Raw genomic sequence first — 22,972 nt, 5'->3', positions numbered from 1 at the left:
GACAGGTTTCTAGACATTGTAAAAATATTCAAAACTGTACATGAAGTTTAAACGTTCAAAAATTATGAATCAAACAATTATCATTCCTTATTTGCATAAATGATCATGGTTACCTGTGCACTACACTTGGAAACACGAAAACGTTTGCCTGGCTTAGATCAAAAAAGACTGTCCGTCGATCTTTCATAGACTCTTAAGTATTCAATCAAGTAATAAATCAACTATTGTTAACTTTCAGTTGTTGTTGTAACAACTGTATATAACCACTGGCCGCTTCGCCTACAAACAGATTTCACTATCTGTGGGCTGTGTTTTATGGTAAAAAAAAGGAAAAGAAAAATGAAAGAGAAAATGATTGCCACTAACAAGCTCGGCTTGTGGTGAAGTTTCGAGTAGCTGAGTGCTCCCTGTTCAGGTTTTGAAAGCCAGCGCGAATCCATCCCGACCACCTGACTTTCATTCTAAAGGTAATTTTTGAGTTACAGAAAGGGTGACTTTTGAAGGAAACGATTCTTCACCCCTGGCTCTTCTTTTTCCTAGTAGCCAAGTTTACATTACCGGATGGATAAAAGCATTTACTTTCTTCTTCAGAGCTAGCGGTCCTAGGAGTTTTCTAAAAAATGAGTCATGACAGCACGGAAACTTTAAGATTAAACACTTTGACAGGAGTCTTGTTAAACGGTGGGTATTCAAACGATTCTGTGAAATTTTGTTTGACGAAGCCAAAAAAGTGTGACTTAACATTATTTCAGTATTTATACGGAAATGGTATTTAAACGCCACTGCACAAGGAGCACCATTATTTTTCTTTTGCTTTTTTTAGCTGAGTTTTATGAATTCAAAGAATGCATGAAATAGGACTCGGCCAGTATCCAGCAATCTTGAGCAAACAAGCTTGCTCATTTACACATTTCTTTGGTTTGAACTTTATTTTGCTTTGCGCTTGGGCGTGGCCGGTGATGTGGATTTGAAACAACGGAAATGGACCCAATGCAAAAATGCCTGATGGATTAACTTTTGTTAAAATTAAAATTTGCCTAGTTAGCCTCACTATACAGTTCAAAAGGATACCTTATCTCAAGCGAGACTAGTCAGGTTAATTTTGATTTAAACGAAAGAATATTAATCCAGCAGCCATTTTGAATTAGTTTACTTACTTCCTGACCAGTACTTAGTCCCCCAAACGCAGACAACGAGTCTCGGGTGTCGTCTCAAGTGTAATCGTTGCATGTGGTGACTGAGGTTATTAAGCTGTCTTTAACCTGGTTGCAATCGTAAAAGGACGAGCGTAATCTTGAATAAAGGTGAGAGTTTTCGATAAAGGACCTCAATAAGCTATTTTAGCTCCTTGACCTTATCAATCTGCAGATTCACATGTGACCTGACGTGTTGGAGATTATAGGGTTTAAAAAAATAGCTTACGTAGGCTTATTTTTTTTCTTGGCAAAGAGAAGACGAAAGCGAAATTTTTCATAATTCAGGGGGCATATAGAGGGTTGCAAAATATATTTTAAAATTACTTATAATTGCTGTCGTTTTGGTGGTGTTATTGTATTCTTTCATCGAAGTATTATATTACTAAGTGGTGACGAGTTCAGTTCTTCCGCTTACAAAACGCACGTAACATGCATGGGGTGTTGTCTATGAAAGTTAGGCAAACACCCTCATGTTAGCAAGAACAATAAATTTAAGCTTAATTACACTTGTCTTTGCAGATAAATCAGACCGAAACAACAGTTCTATTATTAAAATATATAAGCTTGTACATGTGTAATGATAATTATTATGTTAATATTGTCCGAGCTCGAACTAACGGCTGCTGTTTGTGTATGCAATTTTCTTTCGCCAGGTTGATCGTTTGCACGAGCAGCAATTGTTTTTCACCATGGGGCACGAAGTAGATTCCAGGTTTATTCCTGACTTCACCAAAACTCCCAAGGAGAAGTTGATTGATGTAATAAGCAGTTTGCGTAGTTCTGAAGTTATTGCAGAGAAATTTGGAAGCGTGAATAACATTATTCATGAGCTCCATACTTCAACCAGCAAGGGAATTATTGGCATAGAGGAGGGTATAAGGCACAGACAGGATGTTTTTGGGAGAAATTTCATCCCTTTGGATCCACCTAAAAACATTTTAAAATATCTGATTTGTGCCATGAGAGACTGGGTGATTTTGGTGTTGTTTATTTTTGCTTTGATTTCTGTGATTTTGGGTGCTGCTAACCCAGAGAAATGTGAGGGTAAGGATACCTTTGTTGTAGCAATGTATGAGGGTATCGGAATCCTGGGTACGGTGGTCATCATGATTCTGCTGATAGCTTTCAGTGACTATCTGAAGGAAACTGACTTTCGCAGCCTGCACTCCAAAGTTAACAAGGAGCGTAAGGTGAATGTCATCCGAAGTGGAAAAATGTCAAGGATTCTAGCCAAAGAAATTGCTGTGGGAGACTTGTGCCAGTTGAATAATGGAACCCTGATCCCTGCTGATGGAATTATTGTGCATCATAATAGCCTTATTGCTAATGAATCAGCTTTGACAGGCAAGACAGAAATGGTACCTAAGGGATTACACTCCATTGTTTTTGCTGGCACCCATGTTGTGGAGGGTAGTGGAAAGATGATAGTGATGGCCGTTGGACCTAACACTCAACTCAACTTACGAAAAGCAAAGGCTCCTACAACGCCCTCAATTGTTACATTTAAACCAGCATTTCCTGATCAAGAAGACGTCAATGAAGAGATGATCACTTTCGAGCACAAGGAAACTGAATCTCAGTTGCAAGAAAAAATTAACAAAGTCCAAGTGACTCTTGGCCGTATCTCCGTTTTTCTAGCATTGTTTACTGCTGTTGTTTTAATCATCCGTTTTAGTGTACATAGCTACTCAACACTACAACTGTCCTTTGATTCCAGCCATTTTAATGAGTACATCAGAGCTTTAATAATTGCAGTTGTTGTACTCATCATTGCCGTCCCAGAAGCCCTTTCTCTGGTTGTATCCACATCCTTGGCCTTTTGTGTCAAAAAGATGTACCATGACAAGGCCTTGGTGAGACATATTGACATGTTAGAAACCATGGGTAATATCACAAACATTTGCTGTAACAAGACAGGTGTTCTTACTCAGAATCGGATGGTAGTTGCAAAGAGCTATCTTGGAGAACAGGTGCATGAAGGAGACCCCATACAGTACAAGAACAACATTCCTCACATATTTTTCAATGATCTGTGTAAAGCCATCTCTGTTAATACAAGCTACATGGCAGAAATTCAGGCATGTTCCTTCTTAATTTTACTTATTTCTTACCCATGGCAACTCAGTGTTTCACCCAACTGGCTGTAGGAAAACCAGTTGGCCATTTATAATCATTAGTCTTGAGGAGTTGACTTTGGGACTACCGAGAGTTAATTCTGAGTGAACTAGAATTCTAGTAGCCTGAGAAAACAGTGGACAGTTCATGACATTATCACTGGTTTTCCTGCAAAAAACGGCTGAGAAACAAGCACAGAATTTCCATACTGATGACATGTCACCATCCAGATATGGGTAATGACACATCATCAGATCACGACCCAGATCTGCGTAGTGACATGTACACCTCATCAGTAATATCTTTGCTCATTCCTCAGAATTGCCATTTCATAGGAAAACCTGTGGTAGCCTTGCAAAATATCAGCTATTTTCTCAGGCTAGAATTCTGGGCACAACTTAAGCTAGAGGCCTCCCAATGCAAATCCAGTGCTATTCTGATATGTGATGCCATTAGTCCCCTGACTCTTCAGTCACTGTCAAAATGGGTTATAAACATCTGCACCTTTGTTAGCGTGGCTGTTTTTTCAAGCTCTTCTTCCTTACAAGGTTTAAATTTTACCGTGATTATGTTGGTATCTTCACATATCATATGCATAAATTTTGACTTGGCTATTTTCAGAGAGAAGCCGAAGACAATATTCCAGTTCAGGCTGGAAACAGGACAGATGCTGCTCTCCTGCAATATCTGTTTGAGTTTGGTGAATACTATCAAACATGGAGAGATGACTATCCAGAAGACAAGTTGGTCAGGGTGTTTGAGTTTTCTCCACATCGCAAGTGTATGACGACAGTTATAGCTGACGAGGAAGGAGGATTCAAGCTTTACTCCAAGGGTGCAAGTGAAGTACTGCTGGAACTCTGCACATCAGTTGTATCTACATCAGGGGAGCCAAAAGAATTTACCAAAGAAGATGCTGAGAATCTTTTCAGGGATTTTATTGACCCATGGCAGAAAGAAGGGCTCCGTATACTTTGCTTAACCACAAAGAATATCTCATCTTCAGGTTGTTTCTTAGACTGTTCACAGTCCTCTATTTTCCCGTACAATCGTCGAGATCGAGCGCTTTGCGTTACGGGCTGCCATCTTGCATGAGTGTCAAAACTACTTAGGGGGCAGGGACGGTTTGAAAGGAAGCGAGAAAAATAGAGGGACTGTAATACCATCACTGCAGCTCGCGTTCAGATGGCGTGACAGGAATTTCACGCCTTTTACCATTCATTAATTAAGAAACTCCGCTAGTGATAAAAAACATGCCAGACACATTTAGCATCGATTACGCGTGTTTACAAAATTAATATCTCCTTTCAAAACAGTGATTTTATAATGTTTCTAGGCCATTCATTCCTCGAAATAAAATCGGCAAACATACACAAGAAAACATTTTTCTAATCAAGTACCAAAAATCCTTCATGTGTTTGGGCAAGATGTGCCTTATGGTATGAAAGCGTACGTTTTATGGAAACATTGACTTGTCAATGACTTGTCAGTGTCGGCAACTTAAACTAAACCCGTTGTCAACGCAAATTAACATCTATTGTCTAATGACCAATCAAACCCCTGCGTTGCTAGTACAAAGCGCTCCGTGAACGCGAGCTGCAGTGATGTTATCACAGTCCCTCTATTTTTCTCTCCACCCCCCCTCGATACATTTGAAAATCAAGATAGCCGTGACGGAAAGATGCTGTATATCTAAACGATCTCACAAAGAAATAGGGGACTGTGAACAGTCTAGTTGTTTCTCGTCTTTTTATCGAGTAGAGACTGATTAATCTGCTTGTCAATTAAGATCTGAGCTGTGATGTAACAAGAATAATATTTGATATAACATTAATAATATTTCTTATTTTCAGATGGTGAAGAACTTCTGGATAAGAAAGAGAGTGAGCTTCTGACAGACCTAACACTCCAGGGGTTTGTGGGGATAGAGGATCCAGTTAGAGAGCAGGTACATAATTGTTATTTTTTATTATATGGCTGGTTCTGTGAGTGGGCGAGATGAAGCGGGGCCCGGTTGTGACTGGCTAACTGAGCGGCTGTAGCTATTCAGGATTTCCCACTTTGTTTCCACAAAATAAAAGTTCAGTTGTTTTATATTTGAAGTTGGAGAGATGAAGAAGAGGGAGAGGTGTAAATAGTATTTCATATTTAAGATGTAATGAGCTAAAAATGTCTAGAGCATTCCTTTTACTGCATATTTAATAAATGCCTAATCAGTATTCCTACGTACCCTATGCAATGACCTATTTTTCTGGTCAATGACCTGTCACTGCAGGAACCTTTTATAAGCAACCACTTAATCTTGGCATTTAGGGTTGTGTTGTCATTGACAAGAGGGTCATTGCATACTGGAGTCCCCTTTACTCTGTATGTCAGTACCCACCATGTAGAAAACTGCACCAAGTTCCTTTACATTTGCAGTCTGAATCAGTAGATGATCAGTTGTGGGTTAGACTCTGATCCCTGACTTTCTTGTGGTCTGTTTTCAATTCAGGTGCCTGATGCAATAAGGAAGTGTCAAAAGGCTGGGATTACTGTGCGCATGGTGACAGGTGATAATGTCATCACTGCCAGATCTGTGGCTGTCAAGTGTGGTATAATCAGACCAAATGAGGAAAGCCTTGTGTATAATGGAAATGAATTCAATTCATATATCAGGGATCCAGACAGAAAGGTTAATAATTTATTACTGTATGTTGAAACAGAAAAACTTACATTAGTTTTTGTTTAATGTAAAGAACTTTTAGCTTTGTTCTGATACTCTGGTTAATTTTTCCAGAGCTTTTGGTCAAAGTTCTCTTCAAGTTTTAACACCTGCATAGTGCAGAGTAGAAGTGGTCATGAACAATATAAAAACGGTTTGAATTGCCAGAAAAAGACCGTTTTGCTTCTCCATATTAGCCTTGCAAAATAAGCTTTGTTTGCGATGTGTTGCTCTTCAACTTTGAAGGCAGAGAACCCAGCTGTATTATTATGTCGATCTTACGTGTCTGATAGTTTCAATTTTTACCTTTTACTCACACTCATGGCAAAATTTTGACATGAAGTGATTCATTTTATATTTCTTTGAAAAATCAACTTTTACTTTATTTTTTTTCCTAATTTCATTTCAGATTAATTCTGATCGGTTCAATGCCATGTGGCCCAAACTGTGTGTCCTAGCACGTTCTAAACCATCAGATAAATTTACACTTGTCAAAGGAATGATGGAGAGTACTGTAAAACCTGCTGGTGAAGTTGTGGCTGTAACAGGCTCAGGGGCTAATGATGGACCAGTTCTGAGAATGGCTGATGTTGGGTTCACTATGGTAATTTCAAAAACTTATTAATATAGCCATGCAGCTTTGTTTGGTTTACAGCATTTTGTTGAAACTTCAAGTTGGTGTGTTGGTGGTTGTGTTAAGTTAGTTTTGATCTTTTATATTTAGGAAACCTTCTTGTAAGGAGGACTTCTTCAATTACTACAATATTAATGCTTTACTAAAATGTTTTCAGAAATTGTCATCCAGGATATACTTCTTCATCTCAATGCAAAGGCCATTATGTTGTAACTAGTGTTACACTTCTTCACTCTCTTTGGTTGCATTTCAGGGTGTGGCTGGTACAGATATTGCAAAGGAAGCCTCTGATGTCATTCTTTTGAATGATGACTTCAACAGCATTGTTAATGCCATCAAGTGGGGAAGGCATATTTACCACACTGTCCTTAAATTCCTGCAGTTTCAGTTCACAATTTGCTGGGTTACTGTTATTGTTGTGATTATTGGTGCTTGCATTTTGGGGGTAAGGATGTGCAGGAACCTAGCTATTGCATGAGGCTATTGGGAGTTTCAAAGATATATTCTATCCTGCCTCCATGGATTTAAGTCATTTTAGCCCCTTCTTCAATGTGATGCTGGGTGAGAAAATGTAAGACTTTCAAATTTGAGTTTAAAATACCCTGAAGATCAAGTAAATATTTCAGATGCTTGGTTTTTAGCAGTCTGTTCATAGATGAATACATCGTTTATTGATGCATAAATTGAACACTATTATTGGCTTAAGAGTAGCCTGTTTTAAAAGAGATAACGCCTGCAAAGTATTGCCAAGATCCTTGTTCTCGGCCCCCAACAGAGCCAAAAAAATCTTGGAAATGCATTTTGAATTTCTCTTTAACCTGACTGACCAATTAAACAGTGGTGTTTTTAACAGCGAATCGTGGCACCTTCTCAAATCCTGGTGAACAGCATGGGGGCAGAACAAGGATTTTGGTGCTGACTTGCAGATGGACTTGACTGTCAGAGGTTTAGTTTATCTGTGGCACAGGCTATAAACTAACCCTCTGATGTTTCATTTTTGCAGAGGAGTCCACTGGTCGCCACTCAGTTATTGTGGATCAACCTCATCATGGACACACTGGCCTGCTTTGCATTGACAAGAGACATGCCTATTGATGAACTGCTTAATTACAAGCCATGTGGTCGCTACAAGCCTCTTATCTCCCGCACTTTACTCCGCAATGTAATAGGTCACAGTATTTACCAACTAATAGTGATGTCTGTGTTGATCTTCAAAGGAGGTGACTTGTTCGACATTATAGATGGCTTTCAGTCAGACACATTTTGTTTGCCAACTCAGCACACCTCCATTGTGTTTACTACATTTGTGTTTATGCAGCTGTTTAATGAGATCAATGCAAGAATGTTGCAGGAGAGAAACGTGTTCAATGGGATCTACGAGAACTTTTGTTTTCTTATTATATGGTTTGGCCAGGCAGTGCTGCAGGTATGTAACAGTCTCTTCTCTTTTTGCGTAGAGTTTCTCTGCCTTTGTTCATTTGTTCTTCTGCAATGTGTATTTCTTGTGAGCAGCGTGCAAAGAAAGTTGTGTCCAATAGCTGGGGGCTAGTGGATTTTGCTATCAGGCTACTGATTTTTGTTCTTAACTTACCCGATGGGCAAGTGCTATTGTGGGAGAAAATGTAAATTACAGAAGGATCGTAATCAATCCTGCCAATCAAAAAGGGTTTGGGGGCTAGCTGAAATGACTTGTGGGCTAGTACATGCTAGCTACAGCTTGCCCAAATGGCAGGCTGTCAAACTCCCCTAGAAAATGGTAGTTGGTTTAAGGGAAGGTAATAGGCTCCTAAGTTAGGGCCTTTGTTCAATTTGAGGCCAGATTTCATTTGCCTCAACACTGCCTGAATTTTACATGTGATCTCTAAGGAAACAACGCGATGGGCGAGGCTTGAACCATGTTCATCCAGATCCGGAGTTCGACGTGTTAACCCCTCGACCACACACGTCTCTCGATAAAAATATACGAACATTGTGCTTATACATTAACTTGTTACATGTCAATTATGAGTGGCTTTTGTGTCTGCAGATTATCATAGTGCAGTTCTTTGACACAGCATTTCATGTGCAAGGCATGGACTGGGACCAATGGATGTGGTGCTTGTTCTTAGGTTTTTCCGAGCTTCTGTGGGGTCAGTTGATCTTCACTATTCCTAAGAATATTCTTCCTGCTGCATTTCGCTGTGTTGCTGTGGGTGTACCTCAAGGAAGGGGTATTGCATACATCAGGAGCTGCTCTCGCATGGAACAGCAGGTATGGATTCAAACGCTACTCTGAGATAATGCTGATTGTTTCTTTTTTCTAAAGAATGTTCTGTAATGAGCGTATTTAAGCGAAAATGGGAATAACAATGATACAGATAACACTGTAGGGCCTCTATAAAATCTTTAGTTTTCATTGTGAACAAGAATGTAGAATCTGTTTTTCCGTTTTTTGTTAATCAGGACAGCGGAATCAAGGCATCTCTGTTGAGTCCAGTCGATGACTTGCCTACAGGACCACCATTTCCTGAAGTGATCACAGAGGAGAAGATGCCAGTATCTGATGGTTAAACTAGTGTTGGAAGAAAGTTAGACGTGTAGAGTAGCTGTTATGTTAAAGCACTTTGCTGTGCTTCCATAGCTGATTATTTTTTGTTAAAAGTGAGTGAAACGTCTTTGGGAGTAACAGTTTAAACTTGCTTGCATCTTGCCAAATGTAAAGCAGTGCACTGAGCTAACTAAAGAACATCAGACACGAGTGCGCAACACAGCTGAGCGTACCTTTGTCCCTCCCTCTCACCATCCTTTCATATCATATTCTTATTCTCTATGCTAAGCCAAATAATACCTGTTATGTAGGCTAACGTTTGAATATTTACTCCCAGTTTCCATTTTTGGAGAATGTGCGTGTTCTCGTTCACTCTGGATGAAATCCCATTATGAAATTTTTGAGTTTGGAAACTAGGAGTTGGAAGGATAATTGAAAACAAAGGAAATATCCTGTTTCAAATATCTTGCGATAAATATTCTTAAATTTGCCTGTGTGTTTTCAGAGGTGAAGGTTATTCTTATGAACATGTATTTATCTATAACTTGTTTAAGCGCATCTGGTATGAACAGTATTATCGGTGTAAAATCAAGGTAAGGGCCACGCCCATATTTCGTAAATTTCGCTTTTCAGAATGAAAAAAGGAGTTAAAGCTCAGAAGAGCTGGTTTACAGATTAGTTTTTCTTCATTTTCATTGGTCCAGGAAATGAGCGATGCCTTCAGATGAAAGGAGATGTTTGCTGCTTCGTAGTTTGCTTCATCAAGGACTGAGCGGTTACATAGCTTGGTTGTTCGTAAACAGCGCGTTTGTCTTTTTAAGATAGCAAACAATCACTGAGGAAATATGTGCCAGCCACCTTTTAAAGTTAATTTGTTGTCATCGCTAAACAATATTTAAATATAAGATAAAAGAGAATGTAATTTGAACCAAGGATAAACTTGAGCGGACCATAACGTTTAGTTGTAGAGGTTTATTTAAGATAGTCTAGGGCGGATGTTGTCTATTTTGACCAAGGAATGGAATAGCAAACGTCTGATTTTAGGCTATGTAATATGTACTATTTAAATAAGGCTGTGCTTAAGAGTGTTTATAATAAACTTGATGTGGATTTGGTTTCATAAAGGCTAAAAGCCGCAAGGTATATGTTTTGCGAAGCCCTAGGCAGTTTGTAAACATTAACAGTGCCAATTGCCATTTTGCAATAAAGACGTTAAAGGTACTGAAGGTAAATGCTTTTTGTTTATGATTTGGTTAGGGTGGGGCAAAAAGTGTGCCTCTTCACCCATCCCCATTTATCTCGTACTTCAGTACGCGGGGTCGACAGACGGCAGTTTATCTCTTGAGTGGTTCCACTTTTCTCTGCGAAACACCGCGACAAGTTTAGACTAAATGTTATCAGAGACATGACGCAAACATCGAGAACTGATTACGACTTCTCGGAGAAATTTAGAAATAAATCGTACATCCAACGGACTCAACCTTTTTTAAATTTCATTCAATGATTTAATTAGTTTTTTCCGGTTGCAAAATAATAACGCCAGTAAGAAGGCCGCATCCAGGGTGGATTAGGTAGTGCTTTTGTTAGCCGCATGCACAATTTCAGGAAATACATGAAACAAAGAATAAAATCTGGAGTGAAAATGTGCGACACATAACCCACAAACCTCATTGAGCGTTAGTAAAGGGAATTAGATAACCTCGTGAGGAAAAAAATGGATCTCTTTTATATGGTGGCCCACAACTGTCACGGCAAAACCAGATACTTCACAGCAAAAGCAAAATAGCTTTCGTTTTGCCGTGAGTATTTGCTTTTGCGTGAAGTAATTGGTTTTGCCTTGAGGTCTTTGGTTTTGCTGTGAGGTTTTTGGTTTTGCCGTGAAGTATTTTGTTTTTGCCGTGAGGTTTATGGTTTTGCCGTGAGGTATTTTGTTTTTGCCATGAGGTTTTTGGTTTTGCCGTGACAGTTCTGGGCCACCGTATCTTTTACCTTCTTGGGATGTGAACCCGCGGTTTCCAGATTAGATCTACCCGGTCGTTGCTTTACAGATTAAGCTATGAGACCTGACGGCAGCAAGTCTTGGGGAATTAGAATTCTCTGCCCCGTCATTTGTTTTAAAACGCTGCAAGACACAACATAAAACAGTTATAAGGAAGACAACTGGACCAGTTAAGGAAGCCGGTAAGGATTTTTGTTCATTCTTTTAGTGATTATGAGCGTGGTGAAAAATGAGCAAGCACATGCTAAATAAAAACTTTTTTTTTTCACTGGTTCTTTCAACAGTCCGTTTCTCTAGGAATTTGTTGGTCTGCAGTTGTTTGTCGACAGATCGCGTGATCAAAATCCCCCTCGTCCCAGGGTCAGTGATTTCGGGCCAACTGCTAAAAAACACAAAAAGTAGTATTAGTATCAAGCTTTATTCACGGTATCACTTCATTTAAAATGCTCTTCAGTGAGCCGTTTCCATAAAAACAGACTCTTTGATGATCTTTAACAGCAGCATATATTGTATTGGTACTTGGGGATGTGGAATTTGCGTAAATATGTTATCACAACGTGAAAAAGTTTGAATTAGATCTGAAGTTCAATAAGTCATACAATTACTAGGCTCTGAACCAGGATTAGGTTTGCCTGCAAAAGACAGAAATTTTTCAGAAATAATGATTTTCTTCAAGCTTACACCTGGATATTATCGTAGAATATTCTTGACTCTTTCACGAGTTTAATCAACTATTTTAACCTTTGACATGAATATAATCCATGCGCAGCATCAACAAAGTTGTCCAAACTTCGGTGGTTGAACAATATCATTCTCCTGACTAAGGCCCAGGAAAATAAGGCAAATTTAAGTTTGCGATAAAAAGCTGGTCCTTGCTGTTGCTCTTATTTTAAGAAAAGTTTTGAAATCAGTGAAGCAGCGAACCATTTGTATTGTGGTTTGCTCGGTTATTTTGTTCTTCATTAAAACAATTTCCATGGTGATAATTATTTTTGTTTTTATATTTGCAATTAAAATTAGTTATTGAACTACATCACGAACACTGAGCTGAATAAGCGAATTTCGCTTTCTTCGCCATAACAAGGTCGCGAGGTAAGGTGAAGTCTGGTTTTTACTTATTGATAAAGAGTATTTTGTCGTTCAAAATATTAGTGAATTTTTATCTTCTAAATCTAGGCTTAAGCAATAAAATCTCGCGATAATTGTTTTGTCAAGTGATTTTATAGTGTGTCGACGCAGTTCGTGACATGATTGTAAACTGATCCGTTGTAAATAAAGTTGTAGTGAACATTCTCTGAAGGCCACCTTTGTTACAGTCACCATGGCGGAGAAACCAAACTGCACCCCAGATTTCTCAAACTACCAACAACTCCGTCAGAATTTATCCGGCCTGATGGCTACACGAGGAAAAGCAGCGGTTGATCGTCTGGAACGAGAACTTGGAGGGGTAAAAGGACTCGCAAAACAACTGCATTCGTCCACAAAAAAAGGCTTGATTGGCATCAAAGATGGACTCGCGGTCCGCCGAGACGTTTTCGGTACAAACGTTACACGTCGCACGGCCGTTAAACCACCTCAAAGCTTTGCCCGATCGCTGTGTTACTCGCTTACCGATGCTGTATTGCTTGTTTTAATTATTGGAGCCTTTGCAGCTCTCGTTCTTGGGTGGTATCACCCAGAAATTTGTGGAGGAATTGAACAAACACGAACTGCTTGGCAAGAAGGATGCGGTATTCTTGGTACTGTAGTATTCATCATTTTTATTGGCACTATCAGCGACTATTTCCGAGACTATGAGTTTTATAAGATGCAGAAAAGACTGGAAGAAAGCCGTATTTGCACGGTCGTGCGAAGTGGGAAAGAAGATAAGATTTGCTTCCTAAACGTCAAGGTTGGAGATCTATGCGTCCTTAGTCCCGGTTCAATTATACCCGCTGATGGAGTTCTGACTCAGATCAATGAATTGGTCACAAATGAATCTATCGTTGGTGGTGGAACAAGTGTTGTGAAAGGCGAAGATGAAGACCCTTTAGTGTTCGCTGGAAGTTATGTTACAGGCGGTACTGGCAGGTTTCTGGTTCTTGCTGTTGGGGAACACACACAAGTTTATAATAGAGCTAATAGCGATGTAGGCCCGTTGTCAGGACACCAAGACTCAGCAGATGATGAGAAAGGGACCCTACAAGGCAAGCTGAATAAAGCTTCAGCTATTTTAGGCCTTATTGGTATAATTGTTGGTGTATTGGTGGCTGTGATTATTATTCTTCGATTCAGCATCCAGACTTATTCGGTAGACAACAAGAGCTATGACGAAAGTCACTGGATCGAGTTTGTGCAAGCGATCATTCTTGGAATAGTGGTTATAATCATTGCTGAACCAGAAGGCTTAACACTGGCTGTCACCATTACCCTGTCCTACTGTATTGATAAAATGCATGCCAATAAAATCGTGGTCAGAAATGTTGATGTTGTGGAAAAGATGGGCAATGTGACTACAATATGCTGTGGGAAAACTGGAGTGCTGACCGAACTAAGTGAGTTGAATGTCACGGAACAAGTTACAGAATGTTATTTTGCAGAGGAGAATCACAAAGGACATCCAAGATATTACAAGGACAAACTTCCTGCCAGATTGGTTAAGGATCTCTGTGATGCTATCTCTATTAATACAAGTTACTCTTCCATGGTTACGGTAAGTTGATTATAATAATCGGTAAAAAAATAGACGCAAGTAAATAAAATTAGTAATTATTTATTTTGAAGTTTTTCTGGAAATGTTGTAATAAGTGCTATGTTGTAGTTAAAACTAAACCTTTTTAATGTTAAAATATGCAAATTATTAACAGCAATTAAAAGATATTGATACATCGCCAAAAATTAGTTCCAAGCAATGCAGTTTGAGCCGATTTAAACTGTGCTAGAACAAAGTTCTTATGCAAAGGTATGTGCCGCACAAGGTAAATTCGGCATCATCAAGCAGATCAAGGACCTTCGAGACGTACTTTTGACACGACAGAAACACAAGCCCGTTTGTTTGTATAAACTCTATGACGTTCATTGTGGAATGACAATGTTGTTTTAAACAATGACAGGTGACCAGTGGATTGTGACTCTTTCAGAGATATCACAACAATAACTTGCGATCTTTAGATGTTTTAAGTGGAAAATCCGCAAATCTAAAATATTTGTAGTCACAGCTCTTTGACAGTTCAAGGCTATATTGTAGAACAAATTCCTGTTTCTCAGAAAAATGGACTGGATTTCCAGAAACACGAGTACATTTAATATTGCTCGCGCACATGAATTTTTTTTCAGTATAATAGCTCAAATCAAGTGCTTTTCAACGTTGTATAACAATATATTAGATTAAGCCTCTCAGTACTAGTAGTTGCCCAAAAAAATCACTAGAAAATTCACATTAGTCGTCGAATATCCTACAAAAGTTAGTGATTATAAGGAAATAAATCACCTGGGGAATGAATGAATCTTTTATTTGTTTTTGTTGCCTGGAGGAGTGATCCGGTTCCAAGCACAAATCAAATTTAAATTCATTCAATTTCAATTTCAGTTCAAGTTTATCACAATAAAATGATAAAAAAAGACATGTACATACAAGTTACTGTAAATTTAATTGACAAGAAGGAAGTTTCACGTCACTTATTTTAACTTTATCTCTGTTTCCCTCAGGCTTCAAGCCCTCAGTGTTCCTCCAAGCAAATAGGTGACAGAACAGAATGCGCCCTCTTACAATTGGTACTGGATCTGGAAACGTATTACCCATTTATACGCAAAGACCATCCTGAAGAATCATTTGTCAAAGTGTTCCATTTCTCCTCGGAACGTAAGTCCATGACAACAGTTATTCCTGATGGTGATGGCTTCAAAATTTACTCAAAAGGCGCGCCTGAGGTTATTCTGAAAAGGTGCGCGGGCATTGTGCGGCGTGATGGAAGCATTGGAAAGTTTCTTCCAGAAGATGAAGTCAGAATTGAAAGAGTCGTCAAAAACATGAAAGAGAAGAGCCAATTGAAAGTGATGTGTATAGCGTACAGTCTCGTATATCCCTCAGGTGGGTACAACGTATTGAGTAACAAATTTTGTGAGGCTCTGGTCCCATTAGAGTCATTAGGGGACACTTGAAATGACTCTATTCTTTTCGTTTCTTTAATTATTTTATGAAAGTGTTACTGCCATTGTCAGAAAAACGTATTCATTTTAACTATGGTTTACACTTTTGTTTAAATCTATCCCTATCAGAGCGAAAGTAAATAAAGGATGTTTTGGCCCACACAACTTTTGTTGTTTTTACTATTTATAGGGGAGACAAGTGAACCAAACTGGGACAACGAGGAGGAAGTGACGTCACAGTTGATTTTGCTTGGACTTGTGGGTATCGACACGTTGGACGAATTCGTAAGTAAAAGGGTCAAAGAAATTTTAAAAAGTTGTCATGTCGAAGAATATGCTAAAATCTCTTTTGAAACATCTATAAAGCTTATTGATTTTAATTCGAAATGCGTGTTTCGTTTTTTCTTTCAGACTCAAAGTACAAAACGTGCTGTGGAAGGAGAATTGGGCGAAAAGACATTTAAGAGTTTCCAAGACCGGAAGGAATATAAATTAAGAAACTTCAAAGAGCCCAATTTTGTGGAGGATCTTTGCAGAGGAATCGCTGTTAATACAAGTTATTCGTCGAATATTGAGGTGAACAATACATACGCATACTATTGTAGTGAATGAAAAAAAGGACAACATATATTGCGTTATCGAGTTTCTATACTTTGACAGCGATTAAATTTTCTTTTGTGTAGAATGAAGACGCAGACAATATTCCTAAACATGTTGGTGACAGCGTTGATGGGGCACTACTGCAGTTTGTACTTGAAATAGGTGAAACTTACCAAGTATGGAGAGATGAATATCCGGAAGATACACTGGTTCATAAGTGGCAAAGCCCCCGGGGAGTACCCCCAAGTGAAGAGTTTACTGCTGTAGTGATTCATCTCAAGGAAGGCGGTGGAGGTTACAAGCTGTACTGCATGGGAGGAGCAGATTTTGTGTTGTCTCGGTGTTCCAACATGGTGCTTCCTTCACTGGATAAAAAAAGGTTTGACGACGACCATAAAAACAAAACGAGGAAGAAAATTTCTGATCTGGTGAAGAGAAAGCCGTCGATTGAAGTGGTTTGTCTGGCATCCAAATATTTCCCTTCTGATGGTGAGCATTTCTCCCTTGATCATTAGGCGCAATTTACTTGTAGTATGTGGATTTAAAATTGAAGGCAAAATTTATTTGCCCAATATTTGAAGACTAGTTTTGTCTAGTCAAAATATTGGGCAAATAAATTACCAATCCTTAGCTGTCCGATTATATTCTATATTGCTGATCCTAATCTATACCAACATCCGGCTTTCCCTCGCTTCTGTTTGTCCAAGTGGTCCTTGCAAGAATTGTTCAGTTAGTGGACTAACGGCCCATCATCAGATTGGTCAACATTATTGTCATCAGGCTCATTATGATCGTGTCATTAGCATTATGGCCATCATATTATCAACATCAGGCTCACCATCATCATCACCATCATTATCATCATCGTCGTCGTCATCAGCACCATCATGATCATCGTTAGCCTGCGTAGCTGGCGGGATTCTTGTGTCCGGTCTACTTTCTTGGCGCGGAGCCGCCACGCGAAGCGAGTTGCGAAGCCGCGAGGGAAAATCCAAATTGACTTGTATACCCACCCTTCTCGCGGCTCCGCCGACAAAACAATACAGCACTCGCACCCAAGTCCCGCCAGCTGCGCAGGCTAGATCATCGTCATCGTGAACATCATCTTGGTAGTCGTTTTTTTTGATAGAGAGTTTGTTAAGTTTGGGTCCACCATATCTACCTGACCATAAAAATGCCATGAGAGAGCTGGTTTTCAGTCCCGAATCTAAAATATCACCTGTGTAGAGTTGGGATTTTGATCACCCGGAGAGTTGTTTTTCAGTCCTGCTTGTTGCCTACGGATATGCAAGTGCCTAAACACGAGAAATGGTTTGCGGAGCTCTGCCAGGCCTGATGAATGTGTTTGTGTAATCAACATCTTATTAGTCTGAGTTAATATTACTTACAGTATAGTTTGTTCGATCCTCAGACCATAACTGGGATGACGATAATGTCTTATCAGACCTCACATTTGTTGGCTTTCTCGGCATCGAAGAAACAGTTCGATCACAGGTATTCAGCAATTATTGTAGTTCTGTGTTTTAGAGAATATGCATGGTACTTACAGAAAATGTTTAGAACGCTGAACTTATAACTAGCAGTGCGAAATAATTTATTGACAAATTCACGACCACTTAGCAAACAGTGTGATTTCCAAGCCTGTGAAAATCCCTGCTTCAATAAAATGCATGTACATACTGAATGTTTGTATTCTCGGAGACTGAGTTGAGGTAACTGACCTACTTAATGTTGGTCCGTTGGTTGCTTAAACCAGGGCAGTTTTGCCCATTGATTTGGTTTCCTGTATTTCCTTTTGCTCATCAGAAGTTTCAGTCATTCATGGTTTTGGAGTTAGAGTCAATTATATAATCAGATGACAAGGATTGAAATGACTTCACTGAGACTCGAGTCAAGGGTTTCTTCTCAACCAAAATAGCTTCAATCTCATGTTTTCATAGTCTTAAATGTTTAGGAGTTGAACATGTCTGACGATTTCTGACATCTCTCCCCGTCTGAGCTCTCAATTACCTCTGAGACAGCACAGGGGTTTTGGCAAACGCGCTGTAGAATGTTTTTTTTTAATTGTCCTGATTAAGGTGCCGGATGCTATTCAAGATTTGAACGGTGGAGGTATTAAAGTGTGTATGGTGACTGGTGATAACTTGAGTTCAGCAGCTGCATTCGGATTCAAGAGTGGCTTGTTATCTCCAACAAAGGAATGGACATATTATGGATGTGACAGCAAAGTTTTGAACAATGTAAGTTATACTCATCAAAATGAAGCATCGAGCGGAATAATGAGCCTCTGATAATCGTTGCAATCGTTCCAATATTTGCAAGCCTTACCTTAGAGGTTTAAATTGCAAGGATTGCCTGGTATAAGATCTTATAACACCTACAGGACATTGATATCTTCCGTATAATCATCTTTTGGTAGCCAGCTATATAATTTCTACTGAGTTAAACTGAACTGAAAGTAATCACAAAGTTTTAGCGTTTTCTTTTTCTAGTGAAAACAAACCCTACGTTTCTGATAACAACTGAGCTTACTCGATTATTGTATCGAAATTGAGGAGAAAAACTACAACTGAGAATGTTCTTTGGAAACTTGTTTCCCTTAAAATTAACATCCTTATCATGAGATAACATTTCTTTCTCTGACTGAAGGGGTTGAAAAACACTATAACAAATTTGTCTCTAGGGTTATATTTATTCATATTTAATTTAATTTCATTCAATTTTTTTTCCATCCAGGTTAATCAAAATGGGTTTGACGAATTGTGGCCAAATGGCCTTCGTATCCTGGCAACCGCAGGTCCCGCCGACCGACTGAAATTTGTAAATCGCATCATGAACACGCGCTCTGAGAGAGAGGTTGTAGCTGTGACTGCATCTGGTGTGAATGATGATAAAGTCTTGAGAGCTGCTGACGTGGGACTCACAATGGTAATTGTACATAATATATGTGCAATTGAATTAATAGGTTTTGCAATAGTGGCTAAAGAATAGATTAAAAGTCTGATAGATACATCAATCTATGGTGGTGAATTCATGTATGTATTTGTGAGTGAATTGAGAGAAAGAAAGAAGGAATGAACGATTGATTGATTGAACGAAGGAACGAATGAATTAATGGACAAACGTACCAATGGCGTTTAAATATATTTACCCTTACTCCCGTTTGTTGCTTATGCATGCCAGAAACCTGAGTCGCTTAACCCATCTAAAGTCTAACGCGCGCAGCTTTGACTAAGTTTAGATAATTGAATCATAAGGGGTCGATATTAAGCCACTGCAGGCCTTGACTACTAAAACGTATTATGCTGATCAGTGAAAGTTGAAACCTCCACCGGTCATGGGTTGCTCGGTTCATTGTTCGCCGTGCTCAGCTTATCATGATTGTCTGTCCCGGTATCGTAGGGTGTGTCAGGCACAGATGTAGCAAAGGAATCAGCCGATGTAATACTTCAGGATGATAATTTTTCCAGTATTGTTAAAGCTGTTAAATGGGGAAGAAACATGTACGAAACAATTCTCAAGTATTTGCAGTTCCAGTTCACTGTCACCTGGGTCGCTATTATCGTGGTGGTTGTTGGAGCTTGTGTTACAACGGTTAGTATGCATTTTACCATCTTTATTGTATCCGCATGCTGTAGAAGTTCTCAACGCAAGATTGAGGAGCGCGTGAAAATGAACAATTTTAATTCAACGTGTTAAGAATACAAAAAACGCCTCTAGTTTGTTCCTTGGGATAGTATGACTTCGTCACCTCGTGCGATTTCTAACCACACCATAAGTTGTTATTCGGGCTTGTTCCTTCACATAACATCACATAAGTGAAACCCATCTACTCTCAAAAATTAAAAAAATGCCCAACTGTATATTCTCCTTTCTCGCCATCCGTTCTTTACCATGGCATTGCGGGGGTGGGGGAGTGGGGATTGTGTTGCAGGGTTGCCAATGAGAAAGAAACAATCTTGAATTATCATGTCCTAGATTCAAATCACCTCCTTGATTGTAGAAGTATCTATGTTTCAAGGAGAAATTTGTTGCTTATCACCGAAGTACCTATTTAAAAAAGCTTTGCCTGTCCGAGAGACAGGAGAGTGAGATTCTTTGCTTAACAGCTGCTTGCAGCGCCCCTAGGTAAAGTACGGTAAAACTGTATAGCCACTCTTTTTATATTTTTTACAGCGAAGTCCACTATCAGCTACTCAGCTTCTTTGGGCCAACCTTATCATGGATGGATTGGCTTCTTTGGCCCTAACACGTGACCCACCATCCAATGAAGTGCTGACTCATAAGCCATATGGTCGCCACAAGCCCCTGGTTTCACGCGCTGTCATCAAAAATGTGATTCTTCACTCCATATTTCAGTTGACCGTCATGTTTGTGTTGATGTTTCTATTTCCTGATTTCCTGGACATGAGAGATGGTTACGATGAATCCAGTGTCTGCCGTCCAACACAGCACGGCACCATGGTTTTTACCACGTTTATTTTCATGCAATTGTTTAATGAAATCAATTGCAGGCGAGTTCAGGACCGAAACGTTTTTTATGGTCTTTTGTATGCGCGGAAGCTGAAGGATATGAACGTCGTTTTTATAATCATCTGGATTCTTTCATTTGGTACACAGGTAAAGCACAGTTCGACGGTTATTACACGTTAAAATGCTAACTGAAGATGACCATCCCCCAGTAGAATCTGCCCTCAATTAATTGCACCAATAATACAACACAAACTGCATTGGAGAAAATGTACTTAGGCTTTCCAAGTTTTATATGATATCTTTTTCTTACAAATGGGGAAGAGATTCCTTGGTAAGGGTGGCATTAAGAGGTTTGACACTTTGTACGCTACTTGTTTAGTTCTAGCCTGCATAGCAGGTGTCGAATGGGGTAGGGGATTGGGAGGAAGGGAAAAAGGGAGGGGGATTGGGGGAGAGGGTATTAAAGGGACCTTCCTTTCTTTTCCCTTTCGCGCTTTTCTCCTTCTCCAACTCCCCCTTCCCCTTCCCCTTCCCCTTCCCCCCTCCCTTTTTGCGCCTGCCACGCAGGCTTAGTTCCGGAAACACCCGTCATCGGTTTCTGCACCGAGCTCTGTTCGAGCTCGGGGAAACCACACATTGCCCATGTCCCCTTGAATTTTCATTCTCTCGAAAGTCTATGAGTTGGCAAATTTACTTTATCAATTAAGTTGATCAAACCACATTTTTAAACTGACTTAATGTTGACCCTTTATCTTTTACAGCTGATTATTGTAGAGTTCTTCACTTACTCGTTCCGTGTTGTTGATATGGACTGGGATCAGTGGATGTGGTGTTTGTTTTTCGGGTTTTCCGAGCTAATCTGGGGGCAATTGGTATTTACGGTTCCAAAGTCAGTGATTCCACGTCAGATAAGATGCTGCTCTGATGGAATATCCAGTAACAAAGAAAGCTGCTGGAGGAAACTTGCCCGCATCCGGGGTATCTCTAAAGTTCGTAAACAGGTCAGTCTGCTTTTTAACCGATCTGATGCTTTGGCGAAGTAATGCCTTTTTTCCTTTGTTTCTCAGTCAATCAAACTTCTCGTTATTCTTTAGAACCAATCGATGTACAAGTATGGAAATCAAAATGGTGTGAGATCCTTTGAGAACACAGTTACTCCCGAGGGCTCAGCAGAATTCAGAATGGGAGAGTTGCCTTAATTAGCTGGAGTCAATTTACATTAATTATATGGGACTGCTATAACCGAAGCCAAGAGGCTCGTTATTTTGATGAACGAAAAGGTTAAAAATAGTATAATTTTCGGACTGCCAGTGATCAGGTTCCTGAAGTATAACCATACCAAAGAAAATTGTTGAATATTTCCTTTTTCAGATCATGTATAAAATGATGAAGACTTATGCTAATAGTTTAGGGATTGTATCGCTTCGTTAGGTGGAACCTTATTTACCAGTTGTGGTTCACTTTCATCCTCGACATTTTCGCCCCAACCTTCCCCCACTGAAAGAAAAATAGTTTTCGGTAAATGGTATTTCCTTACAGTTAAGTTTGTAGAAAGCTTACGATTGAAGGGAGTTTTCAGGTTAACCACTCTTTCAGTTTTTGTATTTAAGTTGTATGAACCATGATGCCTTCTATGATAAACATCCATTCCAATGAACCAACTTGTAAACAAAAAATTCGCGATAAATCCGACAATGCGGGTACGTCAATTTCTTGCTATTACCCTGTCCTTATTTTAGAATAAATAATTTACTCGCGTGCTTTAATATATCATAAAGATAAAATTGCCCGAACTTAGTTGACAATAGTAGGAAAACAGCTTTGTTCTAGAAGCTGATAAAATAAGCTTATCGTAAGCATTTAATGCTGTGCTAATGTACTGGAATTGCACAGTTTTCTATTTTTATCCAGTTATTGTTTGTAAAACAAATAGAACAGCCTTACGTATCTCACTAGAACTCTACATGACGTTGTTATAATAAATGATAACAAAACAAAGCTAATTGTCTGTAAAAACTAAAGAATTTATTTTACAGTTTTATAATGCTTTCACCAAAAAAACGTGAAGGGAGATTGTTTCACTACCTCCCAACTGCAGCCTCTTCCTTGAGATTTCACTGAGGGACATCCCCTACTAGGGAGAGGCTGTTCCGGACTGGACTTAAAGTTGAAGCTGAACAAACTCTTCCACGGTTTCTTTTTTTTTTTCAATTTTTGACTGGGAGCGGTAAGCGAAAACCCGTTAATAAGGCTGGAAAGAACGCCACAAAATCAGTATAAAGTTGCCAAGTTTAAAAGAGATTTGTCTCTCCCGGTTAAAAGTTACGAAGCTATAGCTTCGCTAAGTCGCGGAATTTTACAGACATTTGTTAGGTGGAGGGCAAGTTCGTGCCCCCCACGCACCTTAAAAAACCGCTGCAAAATTTCGCAACTATGGGTAGCAATGTCTTCGCTCGCTTAGGAAGTATCACCATTACACTTAGTACATTTGCTCACTTTAAGGCGCTCTTTCTAGCTGTGTCGGTGGAGATTTGCTTACTGGTCATTACCAAAACTTGAAAAAACCGTAAAAGGGTCTTAATCGAGTATCATTTTC

The 22,972-nt window shown here is 39.4% G+C and overlaps 1 protein-coding gene and 1 pseudogene across 2 annotated transcripts; both read left to right on the top strand.

Annotated features, from left to right (window-relative positions):
* The first annotated feature begins 1,190 nt into the window (after positions 1 to 1,190).
* LOC140947242 (plasma membrane calcium-transporting ATPase 4-like) lies at positions 1,191 to 10,397 on the top strand (annotated as a pseudogene).
* Positions 10,398 to 12,185: 1,788 nt separating this feature from the next.
* Positions 12,186 to 22,379, top strand: LOC140948753 (plasma membrane calcium-transporting ATPase 2-like). 2 transcript variants are annotated; one of them, XM_073398022.1, is made up of 13 exons: positions 12,186 to 12,267; positions 12,454 to 13,867; positions 14,863 to 15,244; positions 15,494 to 15,588; positions 15,715 to 15,879; positions 15,987 to 16,392; positions 17,315 to 17,397; positions 17,982 to 18,143; positions 18,640 to 18,831; positions 19,306 to 19,497; positions 20,080 to 20,523; positions 21,138 to 21,377; positions 21,471 to 22,379. In XM_073398022.1, exons 2-13 carry the CDS (start codon positions 12,497 to 12,499, stop codon positions 21,573 to 21,575), a joined length of 3,837 nt encoding a protein of 1,278 aa, XP_073254123.1. In that variant the 5' UTR covers positions 12,186 to 12,267; positions 12,454 to 12,496; the 3' UTR covers positions 21,576 to 22,379. The 2 variants fall into 2 exon arrangements, with proteins under 2 accessions (XP_073254123.1, XP_073254124.1); XM_073398023.1 differs by having other exon boundaries at positions 12,241 to 12,267; positions 12,492 to 13,867.
* Positions 22,380 to 22,972: the final 593 nt, after the last annotated feature.

Source organism: Porites lutea, chromosome 9 (assembly GCF_958299795.1).
Source record: "Porites lutea chromosome 9, jaPorLute2.1, whole genome shotgun sequence".
NCBI lineage: Eukaryota > Metazoa > Cnidaria > Anthozoa > Scleractinia > Poritidae > Porites > Porites lutea.
Note: the sequence above shows the minus strand (reverse complement) of the source record. Positions and strands in the feature narration are given on the sequence as shown.

What these genes read in the sequence shown, in the direction of transcription:
- LOC140948753 (XM_073398022.1), top strand. Translation starts at nt 12,497, where the DNA reads ATGGCGGAGAAACCAAACTGCACCCCAGATTTCTCAAACTACCAACAA. An exon ending in AAGAAACAGTTCGATCACAG is followed by an intron (nt 17,398 to 17,981) that starts GTATTCAGCAAT and finishes GTCCTGATTAAG; the next exon opens with GTGCCGGATGCTATTCAAGA. An exon ending in ACAGCAAAGTTTTGAACAAT is followed by an intron (nt 18,144 to 18,639) that starts GTAAGTTATACT and finishes TTTTCCATCCAG; the next exon opens with GTTAATCAAAATGGGTTTGA.